The sequence below is a fragment of the Watersipora subatra genome, chromosome 3 (genome assembly GCF_963576615.1).
Source record: "Watersipora subatra chromosome 3, tzWatSuba1.1, whole genome shotgun sequence".
In the NCBI taxonomy this organism is placed as follows: Eukaryota; Metazoa; Bryozoa; class Gymnolaemata; order Cheilostomatida; family Watersiporidae; genus Watersipora; species Watersipora subatra.
In genome coordinates, this window is record NC_088710.1 from 50,212,143 (window position 1) to 50,234,342 (window position 22,200).

Consider the following 22,200-nt stretch of genomic DNA (forward strand, 5'->3'; position numbering starts at 1 on the left):
GGCAAGGCTGATAGCTCAAGACTTAGCCAGTGGCACCAACCTTTTAGCAATGTCCAGGGCTAGTGAATGAATCCTATCTTTGGCTGAGCCACTGACTGATGGCTCGGAGAGATGAGAACTGAGTAGCTGGCTAAGTAGCCTTAGAGCTTTCTCATGAGACTACAAGTATAGAAAGAGCCAGAATTGAAGCGTGCCTAGCCTGTGGGCAAATAGATCCTAACTGATCCTTATCATTACTAACAGCTTTTATGCTACATGTGAGGTACACTGTAACAATATCACTGTTAAATTTCACACTTACACCCTGTACTGCAAACCATGCAAATTTGTTGACGGGTGGTATTAAATTATGGTTTGTGGGTACACACTTGATGCTTACCTATAAATCAGTAAAATTGTAAAACAACATCAATAAGTCAAAACAATCTAGATTGCAATGTGGTAAAGGAAATGGGAAGCAATGAAAATGTTCATCGGTCAGCATCAGCGGACAAAGCATATAATATATGATAAGTAATTATTTTACTGTGTGAGAAGCTATCATTAATTTTATAGACCTCAAACATTAGCTGCATAAAAATATCCAGTAAGAAAGATACAGAAGTACATGTGATCTGAAGTGCCTAGGGAGCAGTTGCATGCTAATTTTATCTAATACACGGCACAGGTTTTATAAATGTAGACTTTGTGTTAGAGCTGACCTACTAGATGCGTTTTATAAATGTAGACTCTGCGTATGAACTGACCTACTAGATGAGTTTTATAAATGTAGACTCTGTGTAAGAACTGACCTACTAGATGAGTTTTATAAATGCAGAGACTGTGTAAGAGCTGACCTACTAGATGAGTTTTATAAATGTAGACTCTGTGTAAGAACTGACCTACTAGATGAGTTTTATAAATGCAGAGACTGTGTAAGAACTGACCTACTAGATGAGTTTTATAAATGTAGACTCTGTGTAAGAGCTGACCTACTAGATGAGTTTTATAAATGTAGACTCTGCGTAAGAACTGACCTACTAGATGAGTTTTATAAATGTAGACTCTGTGTAAGAACTGACCTACTAGATGAGTTTTATAAATGCAGAGACTGTGTAAGAACTGACCTACTAGATGAGTTTTATAAATGTAGACTCTGCGTATGAACTGACCTACTAGATGAGTTTTATAAATGCAGAGACTGTGTAAGAACTGACCTACTAGATGAGTTTTATAAATGCAGAGACTGTGTAAGAACTGACCTACTAGATGAGTTTTATAAATGCAGAGACTGTGTAAGAACTGACCTACTAGATGAGTTTTATAAATGTAGACTGTGTAAGAACTGACCTACTAGATGAGTTTTATAAATGCAGAGACTGTGTAAGAACTGACCTACTAGATGAGTTTTATAAATGTAGACTCTGCGTATGAACTGACCTACTAGATGAGTTTTATAAATGCAGAGACTGTGTAAGAACTGACCTACTAGATGAGTTTTATAAATGTAGACTGTGTAAGAACTGACCTACTAGATGAGTTTTTTTAATCTTTTCGATCTCACTAATGTCTCTTCACATTCTCACGACTTGAAAAATGTTAATAAAACTTGGTACAGTCGTACCTCAACATACGAGCATAATGCAATATGGAACTAAGCTCATATGTCAATTTACATGTGTCTCAAGGCATTATTTCCTATATAAAATAACTAAATACAAATTAATCCATTACTATTCTATGAAAAAACACAAAACAGAATATTACAGAAGAAAAACATGTTTTTAACTGTGGCAATTTAACAAATCCAGTAAAAAGGTAACAAATACCTATTTAGTTTTTAAAAGCTACAATAAAATGTAGCATTACTATGAACATTACAGTGAGACGAACGTAGTGGCTAATGGCGGTCTGAGAGACTTGACGGCAATGCATTTGATACACTAAATTTTTGTGACGCTTCGTAACAGAAACTTTGAATTTAACTCAACTGAATTTAGCTCACTAAACACAGACTTGAAGCTCTTAAAGCTAAGTTTTAATCATTTACTAAACTTACTTTATTTTGTCGTCTTAATTTTCATCCTGTTTCCGGTTTGGCATTGCCTCGTGTTCACTGTCACTTTTAACCAACTTTTTAAATACTTTTTTTCAAACTAGTTCGAGGAAAAAGTCTGGAGAGTAGCCTCTCGCATACTTGGCCATATGGTGGCCATCGATAACCGACTCGTAGCTGAAAGAATAACTCGTATCTTAAAGAAAAAACTTGCTAAAAGAGCTGCTCGTATCTCGATTTTCTCATATGTTGTCGCGCTCGTATGTCAAGTCATGACTGTATTTGGTTGAAATGATACTAAAATATTATTTAAACAACAATCTGCAATGTTATCTGCTACTGTTAATGCGATAACAATTTGTGTTGTTTGTTAGTTAACCTTTAATACTGAAGCTGAATATACGTGGCCATGTGCACAGTCAAACTGAATCATTGTGGCTGAATGCATTAAGCTAACGTGATAGTAGTTGTTTAAGTCGATACAGGCCAGATACAGGCCAGCGTTTGTAAGTTGCAACTTCAACGCAACCAATTATATCTAATCACTGTTTAAAACATAGAACTCTACATGTCTAGATTGATGGAGAAGTATGCTTATGTAGTGAGTAGTTGCAGACTTTCCACTCTGTATACAGGCCTACCTATCTTGTGGTTTGTATAGCTTATTAGTTGCAGCTGTTTAGAATCCGTACCACATGGTTGCAAGTTGAAGGGTTTCAAACATTGTAAATTAACAGAAATGCGAGCGAACAAAGTCTACAACCAATGTTATGCTGGAACCAAGAAGTTGATTAGGTGTACCTGAGCAAGATCATACAACTTGACTGCCTCCTCAAACATGCCTTTCTTTTCTGTGTCTGCTGCTACAGTTTCTATGATAGACTTTGTATCAGATTGGAACTTGTCTATGGCTCCGGGCTGGCAAACATGATAAATGTTATTATACCTCACAGCAAATTAAGTAACCAGATGCTGGAAGCGTTCAGCTCTACCATCAGAGCCAGCTAGCTCACATCCAATTTGAACAAAAAAAAACATTCCAAATTGATAAGTGATTTGACTGCATGTAACGAGATGGATCCAGACCTGCCATAATAGACCAGACCTGCCATAATAGACCAGACCTGCATAATAATGACATAATAGCTATCATTTTTAAATACCCCCAAACGTTTGCAGCAGAATTCCCACATTAGCTGGCCCACAAAAAATGTATGATCCTTCCTCATAATTCGAAACTAACCAAAACATAAAAAAACCTTTTTTCTTTTTTAAAAATCAGGTCTTCACCATATAATTAAAGTTGAGATTTGGGCTATGAAATAGCCTTATATCTTTAAATCTATGAGTAGCAAGACTTATGTTGTCTGTCAATCATTTCGTTTGAGTCAATTATTCTCATAGTGGCAAGAAATAGTTTCCAAATGTTAAATCTTTGCATAGAATAAACACCCGTGAATCTTCTTAAGCAACTATTTTGCCTGAAGAAAAAAACTGGCATGTCGTGAGCGTTTTTACAAAATGATTAAAACGTTTTTCTCCAGCTGAATCTTACAAATGACTAGTAATATTACAGGAAGTAATATCACAGGTAGGTTTAAACTATCATTAAATAACCTTTAAAGAATTTTGAAAAATCTGGTTGCAATTATGTCATGAAAGAAACATTCACATGATGAGGGCATTTAGATAAATCTCTCATGATGGTGAAATACATTTTCAACCTTATTGTTAGTGCACAAGTGCAACATTATTTGTATTCCAAGATGACCATGATTATAAAAAGACTGCTGCAGTGATAACTTATGTGAATAAGTTACCACTAGATTAAGTCATAGGTGTAGAACTAGTTAGAGCCAGTAAATAAAAGTAATTGTAGCGTTGTAAGTGTAGCAAAAACACAAACCTTTCGTCGACCAGTTCTCTCCATCCGACCAAGAAGCATATCAAACTCTCTCGTCTCCAACACTAGCTCGCTGACACACGATGTGAACAAACTTTTTTCAGAGCCGTGGCTTTTGATGTTTCTGTCAAAAAGAATAGATAGATAAAATACCACCAAATCTAATCAGTAAGTGGTTGTTTTCTCCCGCTACACCGCAATCTTGACTGAAACATTTTTGAATGATTGTAATATGGCTTACAGAGTAACTCTAAAAACTATCACTGGGTTTCCATGCTTCAAATGGATTCGGAGTTGACATCTGCCGACGAATTCCCACTACTGTTTTAACAATTTGGAGTTGCACTTTATCGATTATTCCAAGACTAGTGATGTAGGCTACTCCTCGAAACCGAGCTTGTTAAAGTAGACTCGCATTCGAGTAACAGCCACTTTTCAATTCAAGCTTCGTAAACTTGTTGCACTAACTCAGCCAGGATACATGATCAGAATTTTCTTATTTATTAATAATATTAATCTGTCTATATTGCATACAGCAACAAAATTTACTACTTGCTATACAGTTATTACCTCAAAGGTCGCATGGATGACAGTCTCTTTTAGCAAAAAAAGAGTTAAGCTTAGGAAGATGTCAACACGAGTGCAGTGGGAATCTGTACAATCGGTAGGGTCAGTATTTAAAAATGAAGGTAATAAAAAGAATAAAAAGGTAATTATTTTGTCATTGTTGTAAGACCAACCTATCGTTGCCAATGGTTATAATATATCCCCGTGGTAATGTGATGAAATGCACTGAATTCTTTTACTTTCAATGCCGAGAGCTTAACTGAGTATTATCGATTCGAATCCATTCGCAGTGAGCGTTTCTGTGACATCAAATAGTAGTTTCACTGTGAATGCCTTCTCACAAATTTTGTGAAGCAAAATGGCGTCGAATCCGTTCAAATTTACAGTTTCTATGATTCGGAGTGGAAGAAACTACGAATACATTCGAAGTATGGAAACCCAGTAAATATAGTGCGCACTATTAAAATATAGCCTGGGGGCAACGAATAGCTGGCGAAAAAGCTGGCTATGACATCACAATATTAAAGGTACGGCCACACGTAACGATTTTTTCGTTGGTTCTGACCGAAATCACAAAATGAACAAAAAAAACACAGAATTATTCGGCCGAAATTCACAGAATTGTCAAAGCTGTGCATGCACACCGAAATGCTTTCAATTGGCTAAAAAAATTATTAGCGAGCACGATTCTAGCAACTTTCGCAATTTATATAGTCCGAGGCACATAACGCGACACGCGAGAAAAATACCAATGCAATTCGCCATAGTAAATACGATGCAATTGAATTGATTGCGCTAAAGATAGCAACTCTTTCTATAACGGAATTTTTGCCGCTAAAAGGAAATTGTTATCTACTATATAAACGGCAATCGTTGTCTGTCTGTGTATCCGCCTTATAGAGCGGTCTTTCCTTTTATCGTCGTATGAATTTCGGTTGTACGAAGCGAACTGAATTAATATGAGTAGTAACAGTAAATAATTTATAGAGCGATCTCTCTTTTTCCATTCGATCATACGAAGCCAACTGATTTAATATAAGTAGTAAATATCGTAATTTCGGACTACTAGCCGCTATGTTTGTCTGACGATTTGAGCCAAGCGTCTTATATAAAGGTGCAGCGATTCTGTTATTTTTCTTTCATCGCTAGGGCACAATAACCGAAATCTCCGGTTAGCACACCTCTTTACAGTGCCCAACGGCAGTGCTCTGTTCTAAACAGCAAAGTTGTTGCCGTGTTAAAAAGCACCGTCCTGAGTTCTGCGGCCTATACAAAGGTGCCTATACAGCTATACAAATGTACTACTCATTAAATTAAATAAATTAATGAGTAGTTATTTACATGCAATTAATATTTACTGCCAACGTGTACCGAGAAGGTCACGTATACATTGGTTTCTTGCGGATACTAGAAAAAACGCAGTTCTCACCTACTAAATTTCCACATCAAAAAGGTAAGTGTTTCTTATTCAATGTTGTATTGTCTATGAATTGCCACATTTTCAATACATAACCCTTCACTTGCGTCCATGTACAAATTTAGCTATCAGCCTACTGCCAGCCATTTTGCCGATATTGCTTCATATGTATACAATATTTTTTCAATTTTAAACTCCATCTAGAACGTTTGTTTTGGTTATATATTTCCTTTTTCCAACATGTTAACAAGCACTGCTATGCAAAAAATTCATTGTATCTATACATTGTGCATTGATAAAGCGATGTGAAGCTACAAAGCTAAAACGATCCTCTACAAAGTTCCTTATTCTTACAAAACCATTACTTTCACCCCCATCAGAGTCGGTGCTGCTATTGCTATTTTAATTATGTGTAATCACAAAAAACTGAATCGGCTATAATGTCATCAACATAAGTAGTTATTTGTTTTCTAACTCATTTAATCATTTAACTTTTTTTTAAATCATTTAATGAACTTACACAAAAAATCTTCATTTTCAAGTTGGAAATTCTCAAACAAAGATTTAAAATTAAACTTTAGGCTATTTTATAGAGAAATCTTAGGGCAACACTGTCACTACCATAAAAGTCCTAAAGATCGTTGGTTATGTTATCAACGAATAATAAAATTCAGCTACTAGCAATTGCTGGTAAAATCGCAAAAATGCTTCTACGCGGTCGACCATAGAAAACGCATAAATGAGTGTACTTCAGTGAAAGGGTGGAAAACGTTGGAGTTGCCACTGTTTGTGATAGTAAACATGTTCATTTCCTTCCGCAGCCGAGTTACTTTCTTTTTTTTCCAGCTACGAGTACACAGAACTACAGCTACTACAGAACTTGCAGGGGTACTGCTACTGCGTTTTACCTACTGAATTTCTACTTCAAAAAGTAAGGATTTCTCATTCAATGTTGTAGTGTATTGTCTATGAATTGCCACACCTCAACTACTTAATAACGTTGGATTTGCCGTTTGTGATAGTGGGACAAGTTCACTTCCTTCAGCGGCTGAGTTACTAATTTTTTTCCAGCTACGAGTAGGCCTACTGTAACTTACTACTACAGAACTTGCACGAGTACTCCGAGAGTTGGGATAGGCGATGGTGAACAAAAAGAGAGCAGCTGGTATCGACTTACTGTCACCCAGCTTTAGCCATGACCAGCTTTACGTCGCCTGCTCAATAGTAAGCACGAGCCGAAAACTGTTTGTTCATACACCCGACAGAAAAACCAAAATGTTGTCTATTTGCAAGTGTTGCATTGAACTAACATTGTGTTATTGTTATGTCATGATATGTTCTTCATGTTCTGCTATACCACATGCAGCATTTTCTAACATATTTTTCAGTATATATATTTTCATGCATTTGTTTCCCTTATTGCATCTCATATAAAGGCTATCATGTTGGCGCTATGTTTTATTATTGTAAGGTGCTAATGCTGTATCTGCCTTGACATACTGTCTGTGCTGTTATACATATAAATTTTATCGACTCAACCTCATTACTGTTTGTATATACCATGTCAAAACACAGGCTATAGACGAAAAACTGTGAGCTATGATTAGTGTTTTAAGCATGTAGAAGTTTCCATTCAATAAATGTTGGCGATAGCAAAATATTTTGTATAATTTTATAAAAGATGCAAAACTTCAATACTGCCAGTTTAAAGAACTTCAGTTTGCCTAGCAACTTTCATTATCAGTTCTCTGTACACAAATAGTGCAACTCCGATTTGAGTGGTTTGAGACTGATGCCTTGTAGACTAGCTGTAAAACATATTGCAGACTTCCATTGTTCTCCCCAACATTATTGACATATATGACTGCATATGTGTATGCATAGTGTGATCAGGGCACAAATTTCAGTAAACTGCATATTTGGAGTTGTTTTACAGTATGAAAGTCAACTCTCGATTAACCTCTTGCTGTACATGAATCTGTACCCGTGGACAGGTAATGCACCTAGCGGTTTGGGGGCGTGGCGTCACTCGGGGATGCGCAGGAGACCTTTTTTGCCCTGAGTGCAGCGAAAGTATCCAAGAGCGGCTTTCCGGATGAATGAGTTAGCAAGTGCGAGGGGATTGATTGCGAAGCGATTGAGTGCTAGGCGATTGATTGCGAGGCGATTGAATGCGAGGTGATTGATTGCAAGGCGATTGGTTGCTAGGCAATTGGTTGCGAGGCGATTGATTGCAAGGCGAGTGCGAGGCAATTGATTGCGAGGCGATTGAGTGCGAGGCGATTGATTGCGAAGCGATTAATTGCGGGGCGAGTAATTGCGTGGCGATTAAATGCGCGGCGATCAATTGCGAGGCGATTTATTGCGAGGCAAGTGCAAGGCGATTGATTGCGAGGCAGGTGCGGGCCGATTGATTGCGAGTGCGAAGCGATTGATTGCAAGGCGAGTGCAAGAGTGCGATGGTTAACTGTGAGGCAGGTAAAGACTGGTCAGCCAAGGCGGAGGCTCGGCGGCAGAAGTGCATGATCGTCAACTGCAAATCTAGACGGGTACGAACGGATGCATGAATCTAGACACGTGAATCTAGAATATTTACTAGATTTTACACACATCTAGCTGTAAAACACATTGCAGATTTCCATTGTTCTCCCCAACATTATTGACATGTACAGGTATATGTGTATGCATATTCAGGGCAACAATGTCAGTAGACCATTTACATAATAATACATCAGGGCAACAATTTCAGTACACTGCATATTTGGAGTTGTTATACAGTATGAAAGACAACTCTCAATAAACCATATGCTGCACGTGAATCTGTTCCTGTAAGCGGGTAATGCAGCTAGTTATTAAAAAAAGAAACGATTCTTAGGCTAGTGTCCGAACAATAAAGAATCAACAATAGCGCAATCCAAGCAGTTGCACCGTATGCACTATGTCAAATTGCGCTGCTACTTTTATTGTGTGTTGTAATATGTGTCTTGGACTATATAAATTGTAAAAGCTGCTAGAATCGTGCTCGCTAATAATTTGTTTAGCCAATTGAAAGCGTTTCGTCGACGATTTCGATGTGCATGCACAGCTTTGACAATTCTGTGAATTTCGGCCAAATAATTATGTTCATTTCGTGATTTCAGTCAGAATCAATGAAAAAATTGTTATATGTGGCTGTACCTTTAGCCTAGATCTAAACTATATATATATTTCTCAAAGTATGTCGTCGTCGTATGTGGATCTGTATGCATTCCGGCTATAGATATAACTAAAGCGCACGCTGATTATTTTACCAATGCGGATATGCAATTACGATGCCCTTATTAGGAAATATTTTTTTGTAAAGTTCAATAACTATATATAGAGTCAAGGCCAATTCTTCTCGCACGGACAATTAGTATATCATCTCCGTGGGAAGCCTCGACATTCTCTTCCTTTTGGTCAGACAAAGTACAATATCTCATTTTTACATTTGTACCAGTATCGAGAAGTTATAGTATCGTCATATTCAAAGTTTTGTGGATATCTTCTGGTGGAACAGTAAGCTTTTTTTAAAAGTTGACTCGCAACAAAATTCACAACAAAGTTAATTGATATCAAAAGATTCACCATGTCTTACTCTGCTGTGTTGTGGGTGCAAAATATGTGGAAATGGGATTACAAGGTCTTAAAAGCTCAAAAACGAAAAGTTAATTGCCACCATCACGAAACCGCCGTAGATCGGAATCAGTTTATTTCTCTGACGTAGTCAATCCATTTGGTTATTGTTTTGACACGTGATGTTCTCATGTGAATTGAAGGGCCAATAAAAGGCTCAATATAAAACTCCTCATAGCACTAGTTTATGACAAACACTTCGGGTCTTACCGAAGAGCCCTTACCAAATATAGATGCTCGCTAGTTTACAGTTTAGTTTCGGCTTGGTCTAATCGTCTAGTCATAATCTGATCATGTGACCCGTACTTCCTGCCAAACAGCGCGAATAATTTCTGCAGCATTTTTCTATCACAGGTGACCAACAGGCTCGTCATGTTTATCAGAGAATGATATGCACTTCTTCGAGCTAAGGTTAAAAAATGAAACAAAATTTTCAGTGATATCACAAGATATCAGTGCTCAAAATGACAGCATTACAATGATGATGAAATAGACGCGTAAGGAAAATAGACATGGTTTTATTGAATGCGAGAAGTATATTTGTGAAAATATATCGACGAATGAGGTTGCATGAAAGTGTAAACAGAAGCCATCTAGTTCAGCTACATCCCATTTGAGCCGCCGTTTTGGAAAGAGATTCTAATTCATGGCAGTTTCGTGATGGCGGTGATTAACTGTTTGTTTTTGAGCTTTCAAGAGCTTGTAATCACATTTTCACGTATTTTGCACCTACAACACAACAGAGTAAGACATGGTGAATCTTTTAATACCAAATAACTGTAATGTGAATTTTGTTGCAAATCAACCTTTAACACTGCCGTAGACGCATTTATGCGTTTTTATGGTCGACTGCTGCAGGCACATTTTTGCGACTTTCCCAGCAGTTGCGTAGTTACTTAATTTTATTATTCGTTGGCAATATAACCAACGATCTTTAGGACTTTTGTAGTATAGACAGTGTTGTCCGAAAATTTCTCTATAAAATTTGTCTAAAATAACGAAGCAGTTGTAAATTTTTGTTTGGGAATTTCCAACTTGAAAACAAACATTTTTTGTGTAAATGTTGTAAGTACCACCCGAGTTAAAAAACATATAATTACTCATGTTGATGACATTATAGCCAAATCAGATTCAGATTTATGTGATTACACAGATAATTAAAATGGCAGCACTGACTCAGATGGCGATGAAAGTAATAGTTTTGTAAGAGTAAGGAACATTGTAGAGGATCGTTCTACCTTCATAGCGATCGTAGCTGCACATAGCTTTAGCAATGCACAAAGTATAGATACATTGAATTTTTAGCATAGCACTATTTGTTAATATGTTAGCAAAATAAAATATATAACAAACATGTTCTAGATAGAGTTTGAAGTTGAAAAAATGGTATACGTATCATGAAGCAAAATCGGCAATTTTCTGTAAAATGGCTGGCAGTAGGCTGATACATAAACTTGTACATAGGCGGTAGTGAAAGGGTTAAACACACACTTCTATGCAAGAATTGTTATTATTAATTCAACATAATCAGGATTTTTATTGTTTCTCAGTTCGCATTAATTGTATCATTACAAAATCATCCCTTATTGTAATCGTAGCGAAACTGACTTCATTTAAATATTACTTCCCAATTATTTCACACTTATACCTATGTCCTAAACCATTTTATAATTGTTTTATTGTTTGTAATTTATTTGACCTGCGCAAAACATGTTTTTCATGGTATGAAGTTTGAAAGTTACAGTTGTTTGACAACGTTTGAAAACCTTTACAGTTGTTTTTATTTTCTCTGTTAATTTATTTCAATTACACAAAACACTTTTCTCATGATATGTAGTTTGGAAGCTAGAATGGCAAATGTTGTTATTTGTTAAATACAAATCACTTTTCTGTCAAGACTTTTTTATCACCAGGGCAATGCCGGGTGGTATAGATAGTACTATACATAAGCTAAAAATTTCATCTGGCCTTTCAGAGTTTGATATTCAACATTTAACGCTGTCCTTAGTTGAGTGATCTTGTATCAGGATACTATAAAAGAGACAAGTTGAACTATACAAACCTCAGGAAGTAGAAGTATTGTAGAGCTTCCCGGGGGTCTGTTGCCTCGAACTTCCTTGTGTACATCATAACGAGTCGTGCTAGATTAAGCCTTCGCAGTGGTAAGCTATCCGATGTGTCGCGACTTACTGAAATGGCAGTCAGCAATAAACACAGGAGAAACTTATGATTTTTACAATCCACCCCGTTCTTACCCCTACCCAATGATAAAGCCTGGTTCCCATATACGTCGCAAAGCACCGGCGACAGCACAGCAGGCTATTAGCGATGAAATGGGAACGTATGCGCTGGGTACTGCCGAGGACCGCCGGCAGCATCGCAATAGTTTAGCGTTGTTCAAATTTCGCAAACGTCCGCAAGCAAAACCTTCCCGAATTGCCCTGTACGGATAAAGGTCACCATTATAGGAACGGCACGACGAGCGAAAATTTTATTTGATTACGCAATTATGTTTACGATATTATTAACGGTGTGGCTTTTATGTGAACAGATCCCGCCGAGCCTGGCGTCGCAAGCGTTTTGCTGCGCATGTTACAATGCATGAGTCTCTCAATCGATATGGGATCCAGGCTTAAGAGAATGAATAAAATAGTCAAAATACCAGACTATTTACTACAACATAATGCTTTGCTGTTGGTCTCTTACATAATCTATTACTTTCCAGTGACACAGTTAAAGCTTTACATGCAAACTTAATCTGTATGTTGAGTCAAGTTTTATTAAAAAAGTGCATTTCATTTAATTCGGTCCTGTGGCAAACAACCCTGAAAAAAACCTCAAATAATTTTATTAAGTGTTTAAGCGAATGCTTTATACAAAACTGTAAAAAGTAGATACAAAAATGTGCTGTGCATATTAAAAATTAGTAACAAAATAATATGTTAACCTTAGTAACTATAGTTACCTACAGCAACTTTCGTGTATTTAGTGATTATGATCGGCAATAAAACGTAACATTACAATGTATTATGTGCAGTACGTACCGCAGAGAGTTCTTACGTACAGTAAGAGTAAATGTCTCTCTACGTACAGTAGAGTTCTTAACTTCGAGGCAGACGTATAACATACAAATTGGATCTTACTTAAATGAATTTAGCTTACTAAACACTACTGCAAATAGCTTTATGTGTGCACAGTACATGTATACAGTGCAGTACGTACTTCAGTTCAAGTTCAGTAAAAGGCAGTTTTTACTAAACCTCAACTTTTTCATCGCCAAAATTTTATCACCGGTTTCCGTTTCATTTCTACAATAATAACGCCGAACTGAGCGAGATCGAGCATCATATCTCTTTTGTAGGGAATTTGGCGAATAGCTTATCGGTATACATTTTATTCCGACGTAATCACCACATCGATTGCCAAATAAGAATTTCAAGAAAATTTTTTTGTTGATTTCTTATGGCGAAAAATATTTCGTATGAAAAGGGCAAAAATTTGGCTTGTTCTACATCATAAGAGTAAAAAATCGTATAACAGGGTCATCATAACCCAACACCGCACTTGTATAAAGGTAGAACGGAGTGACACAAATGTGTGGCATAACTTACTCGAACTTACACTCAATGTAGTTTTAGTTCCCATTGTTTATCATTTAATATTTTTGTTTGATTTCTACCAGTTTGTCACTTTTACTTACAGAACTGCTGTCTTCAGAAAGTCTAGACGATGCATGTTGGAAATTATTGTGCATGTTGAGTGAACTATTTGCTCAAATTTTACATAATATGGCTAACAAACTGTATGTAGGAATGATCGTAAACTGATGTTTGTCATTCCAGTTTTATGATAAAACTTGAAGATTGACATGCAACAAAATTCACATTACAGTTATTTGGTATCAAAAGGTTCACCATGTCTTACTCTGTTGTGTTGTAGGTTCAAAATATGTGGAAATGTGAATACAAGCTCTTAAAAGCTCAAAAATGAACAGTTGATCGCAGCCATCACGAAAACGACGTAGTTTGGAATCCTTCTCAAGATGGTTCAAATGTGACACAGTTGAACGCGGTGTGCTTCTGTTTAGACATTCATGTAACCCCATTTGTCAAAATATTTTTACAAATAAACTTGATGCATTCAATAAAACCATGTCTATTGTCCTTACGCGTCTATTTCATTATCAATGTAATGTAGTAACTTGGAGATCTGATATCTCAAAATCTAGCCTAAAAATCAGTGTAATTTTTAACCTTAGCTCGAGGAGATGCATATCATCCTCTGATAAACATGAGGAGCCTGTTGGTCACCTGTGATGGTCAAAAAATGCTGCAGAAATTGTTCGCGCTATTTGGCAGGAAGTATGGGTCACATGATCAGATAATGATTAGACGATTTGACCAAGCTGAAACGAAATTGTAAAGTAGCGAGCATCTATATTTGATAAGGGCTTTGTGGTAAAACCCGAAGGGTTTGTCATAAACTAGTGCAATGAGACATTTTATATTGAGCCTTTTATTTCACGTGATAACATCACGTGTCAAAACAATAACCACGTCGAGTTGAGTACATCGTCAAAATAATGGAATTCCAATCTACGGCCGTTTTTTTAACTGTTCGTTTTTTAGCTTTTAAGAGCTTGTAATCACATTTTCACATATTTTGAACCTACAACACAGCAGAGTAAGGCATGGTGAACCTTTTGATACCAAATAACCGTAATGTAAATTTTGTTGCAAATCAACCTTTAAAGATATTTCCCCGAGTAACTTCACCAGTCCATAAAAGGAACCAACTACATGTCTGTCAGTCTATATACAGTGCCGTCAGAAATTATGAGACCACATCACATTTTAAGAGACAAGGTGGTAACAATGATTTACTGACTTAGTTTTACAAAAAACTATCATAAACCATATACCATTAGATGCGGAATTTTCTACTGATTAATATGAAGCAAATTTCCATCACATAACAATCCATACTTATTTTTTATCTCAATCGAAAGGCATATGCAACTGATAGAATAAAAAAACGAAAAGATATTTTCGTTTTTTTATTCATTTTATTATTTTATTCATTTTTTATTTTTTTATGCCAAACTATTTGACTTTGTGAGATTACAGAATGCACAACACATAGTGATGACATCACGTTTTACCACTAACAAGCTATGTGGTCGGACACTGAAGAGATAACTTGATGACACTAATTGTATCACCAATGCTGTAAAAGAAGAATGAAAGACTCCTGATTTACTTTACTAGAACAAGGAGAAATTTCTGTATTTAATGATGTACAATATGTGGCAAATGAATGAATTAATATGGTGCCAGCAGAGGTGCAAAGTTGAACAAAGGCGAGAATTATTGGGTGGTCTCATAATTTCTGACAGCACTGTAGATCTTCTACTAAGCCTGAGCTGGGCACTTACAAAGATGTGTCTGAATGTTGGTGGGAAGAAGCAGTAGGTTGAGCTCATAGAGGGCGAGGGCAACGTGCACAGCATGGGCCTGCAACCTGTCATGTCTGGAGAGGAACTCAAGGGCAGCCTCAAACTGTCCAGTAAGCAGAAGAACCTGGAAGTAGAGCAGCGGACGCTGCTGTGCCTGGAAATGCATCTCACCTACAACCACAAGTAGCTCGTATACGAGCTTTCTATTGATAGCCAAGCCTTACAAGTACCATGCTTCTTGCCATGTCAAGGTAAGCAAATGATTGAACATAAAAGACTGACGAACCAAAATCCTCGAGCAGCTGCTTCTGCAACTGCGGTAGCCTCAGGACCTCCGCATCATCTTGCGGTGAGTCTGAGCCAGACTGTATCTGGGTCAGTCGCAGCCAGAGAAAGTCATCTATTTTTTCGGCAACATCTGAGTGTGCATCTGTGACATCACAACAGCCGATGGCACAAAACATCAGTCTAAAAGCACATAATTGAAGAGTGCGAATTAGATACAATATTACCAGCTGGTGAAGTGAAATGTTTAGTCCTTTATGGCAGGGAAAGTCATTTAATACCGACAGGTAGCTATACGAGCACTGTATAATCTATTTAATACCGACAGGTAGATATATGAGCACTGTATAATGTATTTAATACCGACAGGTAGCTATATGAGCACTGTATAATCTATTTAATACCGACAGGTAGCTATACGAGCACTGTATAATCTATTTAATACCGACAGGTAGATATATGAGCACTGTATAATGTATTTAATACCGACAGGTAGCTATATGAGCACTGTATAATCTATTTAATACCGACAGGTAGATATATGAGCACTGTATAATGTATTTAATACTGACAGGTAGATATATGAGCACTGTATAATGCATTTAATACCGACAGGTAGATATACGAGCACTGTATAATCTATTTAATACCGACAGGTAGATATATGAGCACTGTATAATGTATTTAATACCGACAGGTAGCTATATGAGCACTGTATAATCTATTTAATACCGACAGGTAGCTATATGAGCACTGTATAATCTATTTAATACCGACAGGTAGATATATGAGCACTGTATAATCTATTTAATACCGACAGGTAGCTATATGAGCACTGTATAATCTATTTAATACCGACAGGTAGATATATGAGCACTGTATAATCTATTTAATACCGACAGGTATTAAATAGATTATACAGTGCTCATATATCTATTTAATACCGACAGGTAGCTATATGAGCACTGTATAATCTATTTAATACCGACAGGTAGATATATGAGCACTGTATAATCTATTTAATACCGACAGGTAGCTATATGAGCACTGTATAATCTATTTAATACCGACAGGTAGATATATGAGCACTGTATAATGTATTTAATACCGACAGGTAGCTATACGAGCACTGTATAATCTATTTAATACCGACAGGTAGCTATATGAGCACTGTATAATCTATTTAATACCGACAGGTAGCTATATGAGCACTGTATAATCTATTTAATACCGACAGGTAGATATATGAGCACTGAATAATCTATTTAATACCGACAGGTAGATATATGAGCACTGTATAATCTATTTAATACCGACAGGTAGCTATATGAGCACTGAATAATCTATTTAATACCGACAGGTAGATATATGAGCACTGTATAATCTATTTAATACCGACAGGTAGATATATGAGCACTGTATAATCTATTTAATACCGACAGGTAGATATATGAGCACTGTATAATGTATTTAATACCGACAGGTAGCTATATGAGCACTGTATAATCTATTTAATACCGACAGGTAGATATATGAGCACTGTATAATGTATTTAATACCGACAGGTAGATATATGAGCACTGTATAATCTATTTAATACCGACAGGTAGATATATGAGCACTGTATAATCTATTTAATACCGACAGGTAGATATATGAGCACTGTATAATCTATTTAATACCAACAGGTAGATATATGAGCACTGTATAATCTATTTAATACCAACAGGTAGATATATGAGCACTGTATAATCTATTTAATACCGACAGGTAGCTATATGAGCACTGTATAATCTATTTAATACCGACAGGTAGCTATATGAGCACTGTATAATCGATTTAATACCAACAGGTAGATATATGAGCATTGTATAATCTATTTAATACCGACAGGTAGATATATGAGCACTGTATAATCTATTTAATACCGACAGGTAGCTATATGAGCACTGTATAATCTATTTAATACCGACAGGTAGATATATGAGCACTGAATAATCTATTTAATATATTTGGAGACATGTGATGCAATTATTTTTTGAGAACTGCTAAGAAGATAGGCACGAGTTAATTTTAATCGACTAACATATTATTATATATAAACATATATTATAATTAAACATATTACATATTAATATATATTACATATTATCATATAATATATAGAAACATATACTATATATTAACATATGTTGTATATTAACATATTTTACATATTTACGCATATTATATTAACACATTATATATCGACATATATTATATATCGACATACATTATATACTAGCTGTGCCTCCCGGCGTTGCCCGGGTATTAAAGATCAGCTTGTAAACAATGAGAAGTGATGAGATTTGCTTACCACTTGCTGGCAGACAACTCTCCAGCAAGTAGCAGACCATTGCCAAGTGGCCTGGCACATTGCCAATGGAAAATTCTACTAACATAGTTAGTAAGCTTCAAATGCCAGTAGGCAATGACATGACAATAAAGGTTGACTTGCAACAAAATTCACATTATAGTTATTTGGTATCAAAAGATTCACTATGATTACTCTGCTGTGTTGTAGGTGCAAAATATGTGAAAATGTGATTACAAGCTCCTAAAAGCTCAAAAACAAACAGTTAATCGCCATCACGAAACTGCCGTAGATTAGAATCTCTTTCCAAAACGGCTCAAATGAGACGTAGTCGTACCAGATGGCTTCTGTTTACACTTTCACGCAACCTGAATCGTCGAAATATTTTCACAAATATACTTCACGCATTCAATAAAACCATGTCTATTGTTCTTACGTGTCTGTTTTATCGTCATTGTAATGCGGTCACTTTGAGCACTGATATTTCAAAATCTACCATAAAAATTCGTTTATTTTTTTAACTTTAGCTTAAAGGATTGCATATCATCATCTGATAAACATGACGAGCCTGTTTGTCCCCTGTGATAGTAGAAAACAGCTGCAGAAATTATTCGCGCTGTATGGCAGGAAGTATGGGTCACATGATCAGATTACGACTAGACGATTAGACCAAGCCGAAACTGTAAACTAGAGAGCATCTACATGTATACTTGGTAAGGACTCTTCGGTAAAACCCGAAGTGTTTGTCATAAACTAGTGCTACGAGAAGTTTTATATTGAGCCTTTTATTGGTCTTTCAATTCACGTGAGAACATCACATGTCAAAACAATAACCAAATCGTTTGACAACGTCAGAGAAATAAATTGATTCCAATCTAGGGCGGTTACACGATGGCGGCGATTAACTGTTCGTTTCTGAGCTTTTAAGAGCTTGTAATCACATTTCCACATATTTGGGACCTACAATATAACAGAGTAAGACATGATGAATCTTTTGATACCAAATAACTGTAATGTAAATTTTGTTGCAAGTCAACATTTAAGGAGGTATAGCCATGCCGATCGATTAGTCTTGTATTCGCATGTGTTTACCGTGTCATAAGTTATGTCAATTTAGGGTTCACATAGTCCAAGTTAGACTAGCTTGGTGCCTGTATCATGACCCTATTAATACATCTTCCTACTCCTGTGTCACCCAGACTACACATCAACTCCTTTGTTTCAACTTAATGGTGAAGTGACAAGAAAAATCTTTTTAATTTAGTTTTTGCAAAAAACTATTTTCCGATTTTAATAATGCGTTGGCTATGATACTATAGCTAATTATTTAAATTATTTATTGTCAGGTTTTATGGCTCTGCAACAAATTACATGAAATGCAATGCATTCTTATAAAAATGTTTGCCCCAGAATACAACAAATGTCACATAAAAGCAAATATTGGAGCGGATTAACTTGGTATGTCAAAGTTCGATTGTACATGAGTTTTGGACCAGATCTTTGATTGAGGTGATGGAACTAGGGCACCACACTGATTATATTTATGGTTGCTCCAGTCAGTGTTGAAATGCCCTTTAACTTGGACATACTTCGACAGCAGGCTAAAGATAAGTTGAACAAGGTTTGTGATGATTGAATGGGTTATACATTGCCCACCTCTTGAATGGATCGGTAGAGCTGCATACTTGTCGGCGATATTGTAGTCTCATCTTTGCGACAGAGTTTCTTGAGAGGCACCCGTGAGCTGCGTACTCTTTCATGTAGCTACTAAACTCCCCAATAGATGGCGCGGCTTCCTCTGCCAAAATCACAGCCGCGTTTGAGTCTCCACACCTCAGGCAGAAGTATATCATTGGCCAGACAGGCTGTTCAGCGACCAGCCCATCCTGGAACATGAACAATGGGATTTATATCGGTTTAATATGCTCAACAATCAGCCAATCAGATCACTGCCTAAATGAAGATCAGGGCTTACCTCAAGACCAGGATTCTGCGGACTGAGTGCCACGTTCAGATAGCTCTTCACCAACTGAATGGTGCCAGGAATACCTCCGAGCATAGCTGCCTGCAGGTTCTTGTTGATAGTCTGCTTGATGTGGCGCTCGTAACTAAGTCACAGATTAAAGATAGGAGGCTACAGCGGTGCCAACAGCAAAGCGAAGCGCGTTGTACTGTACTATTATACCTACCGTGCTTGGCTACATGGGTATTGTTTTATTGCTTGACTAAGCATAGTTCATATACATTATATTCCACAGCCCATCATAGATTATACTACACATCATGGCTGTTTTACAGCCATTGTGTTGCTTAACCAGTTCTGTGAGGCGCAAAAAAAAACAAAAACTCTCTGTTATTGGAGGCAGGCAAGTCGTACACATGCGTAGACATGTACTCTGGCTTAAAGCACATAAATTACATTTTTTTTAATTGTATATTTCAATACATCAGAGTCTTGGCTTTCGAATGAGCCTATATTCAATACACAAAGAATAATAGAACTATGAAAAACGGAGTGTCAAAAGTAGGTCCTGCAAAAAAAACACTAAAACCACATCTAGAAAATTTATATCCAACACTTTACGAGCTTATCACTTGAATCTTAGAACAGTTTTGGTCGCACAGTGTCACAAGAAGGTCTGACCTGACTAGTTTTTCATGCAATGGCACTAGGCAACTTCTATGCTTTATGGCTGCAGAGTTGACATGAATAATGAAGCGGGAACTAGGTATGTATCTTCCATGTCTCTATGCTGTCTCTATGTAGTGAATTGCATGTGAACTAGGCTTAAACCAATTGTCTCTAACTACAACCACCAGTAAACCAGTTGAATGGAGATACGTTATCAAATGTAAGCCAAAACCAGTCAGCAGTCTTAATCTCCTTGGCTGACCGCAGGAGTGAGAAAGAACCTTAAGTCAGTCTTTGAACACAAAAATTTGTGTTCAAATTTTTCCTGAAATAAATGCTGATGAGGACAGATCTCTAACTTAGACATAAACATAATAGGCATAGCCAAAAACCAACCTCTTCTCAAGATATCGTTTTGAATTGGAGACGAGAGCTTGGTGAGTGGCTTTAGACACCTTAGAGGCAGCGATGCTGCCAGCCATTACAGATGGGATAGAGCTCACTGCCTCTACCATGTTCCAAAGCTCGCGGATGTGCTAAAGAAAAACAGAGAAACTGCAGAGCAAGCGATAGATCCTATTACCAAACAGGATGAGAACCTTGGTCACACCAGCCTCCTAGTTGCACCACTATGCCCATTACATCACACAATCTTTAGACATATTACCTCATCCCAAATTAGTTCATTTCTGTATTTGTGTTACAGATTTCAAAATCCTAAGTACACTAGGCTCAGAATATTTGTATTTATTCTTCCACACATGAAAACTATTTTCTACACCAACATACTACATCCACTAAGGCATGTTTCTGTATATAAACTTTCTGTTACTACAACCTACAATTCACTATTCTAACCCCCCTCCCCCCCCCCCCAATAGTATTAGCTTACAAACTTTCAGAACACTTTTTTTCAACTCACTCAAAAATTCTTGTCTTCTTATTTTCGTTTTACCATGTATTGACAAACATCATTTGTTGATAATCACTAACGCCAAGAAAAACGTATACATACATTCATTTGAATGTTTGTATATATTTGGAATAATATTTCCAAAGCAAATGTAACTCATAACAGCGTGTGATGCATGATGAAACTATATCTTGCATCATTCAAGCATGATGTAAAATGCTATTACCACCCTACCTCATCATTGAGTTTCTCAGCCACCTCCATCATCTTTAGAATTAGGGGGGATACCGTGCCACCCGCTATCAAATCCTCATTATACAAGTAGATTTGTTGAGCATAGGCTAGCTCTGTAGCATTCATAGCACTTCTACTTGAGCCCCTAGTCATAGCACCTTCCCCACCTCCCATCTACAAATTCAGTTCACCAAATGGTTACAGCGCTAAAGTGACACTAACGCATTGTTGTAGGGTTTGGAGGTGCTGTTTAGTCTGTTTGATTGTACCAAGTGGCTCAACACATATGATCGGAGAGTGAATCAAACATAAGTAATATACTAGCAAAGTACTTCCTTGACTTGAGACAAGTATTAGCGTTGCATGCATTGGAATGCTAATACAGTGCACCTCTGCCATACGACATTAATTTGTTCCGACGTTGGCATCGTAAGACGAAAATGTAGTATAGAGGGGTATAATAGAGGACCTATATTAAATTATCTAATGCAAACACTCCTAGTAAAAAAAATCAAAATGTTATACATGTACTGCACTTATTAAAAAATTAGTAACGGAATAGTATATTAACCTTAGTAACTATAGTTAACTTATAGTTGACCTAGTAACTCTAGCTTCATTGCAATGGTAATCATTTTCTTTAACGTTGTTATCAAATTTCGTACCCATGGCTAATGAATTAAAGTTATATAATTATATATGTATAATAAATTGAAGTTCATAGTAGATATTATATTAAAGGCTAAAATGCA

At 36.7% G+C, this 22,200-nt stretch overlaps 1 protein-coding gene across 1 annotated transcript in view; it reads right to left on the minus strand.

The window, feature by feature from the left end:
- LOC137392222 (nuclear pore complex protein Nup93-like) overlaps positions 1–22,200 on the minus strand; it is a 30,264-nt gene that overhangs the window by 3,327 nt on the left and 4,737 nt on the right. The window contains exons 4-13 of the mRNA XM_068078880.1: positions 21,449–21,622; positions 20,698–20,837; positions 19,645–19,777; positions 19,326–19,555; positions 15,318–15,499; positions 15,011–15,202; positions 11,639–11,765; positions 3,942–4,062; positions 2,837–2,953; positions 41–159 (exon numbers count right to left, since the gene is read on the minus strand). Coding sequence (XP_067934981.1) covers positions 41–159; positions 2,837–2,953; positions 3,942–4,062; positions 11,639–11,765; positions 15,011–15,202; positions 15,318–15,499; positions 19,326–19,555; positions 19,645–19,777; positions 20,698–20,837; positions 21,449–21,622 — 1,535 coding nt within the window. The remainder of the gene's footprint in view (positions 1–40; positions 160–2,836; positions 2,954–3,941; positions 4,063–11,638; positions 11,766–15,010; positions 15,203–15,317; positions 15,500–19,325; positions 19,556–19,644; positions 19,778–20,697; positions 20,838–21,448; positions 21,623–22,200) is intronic.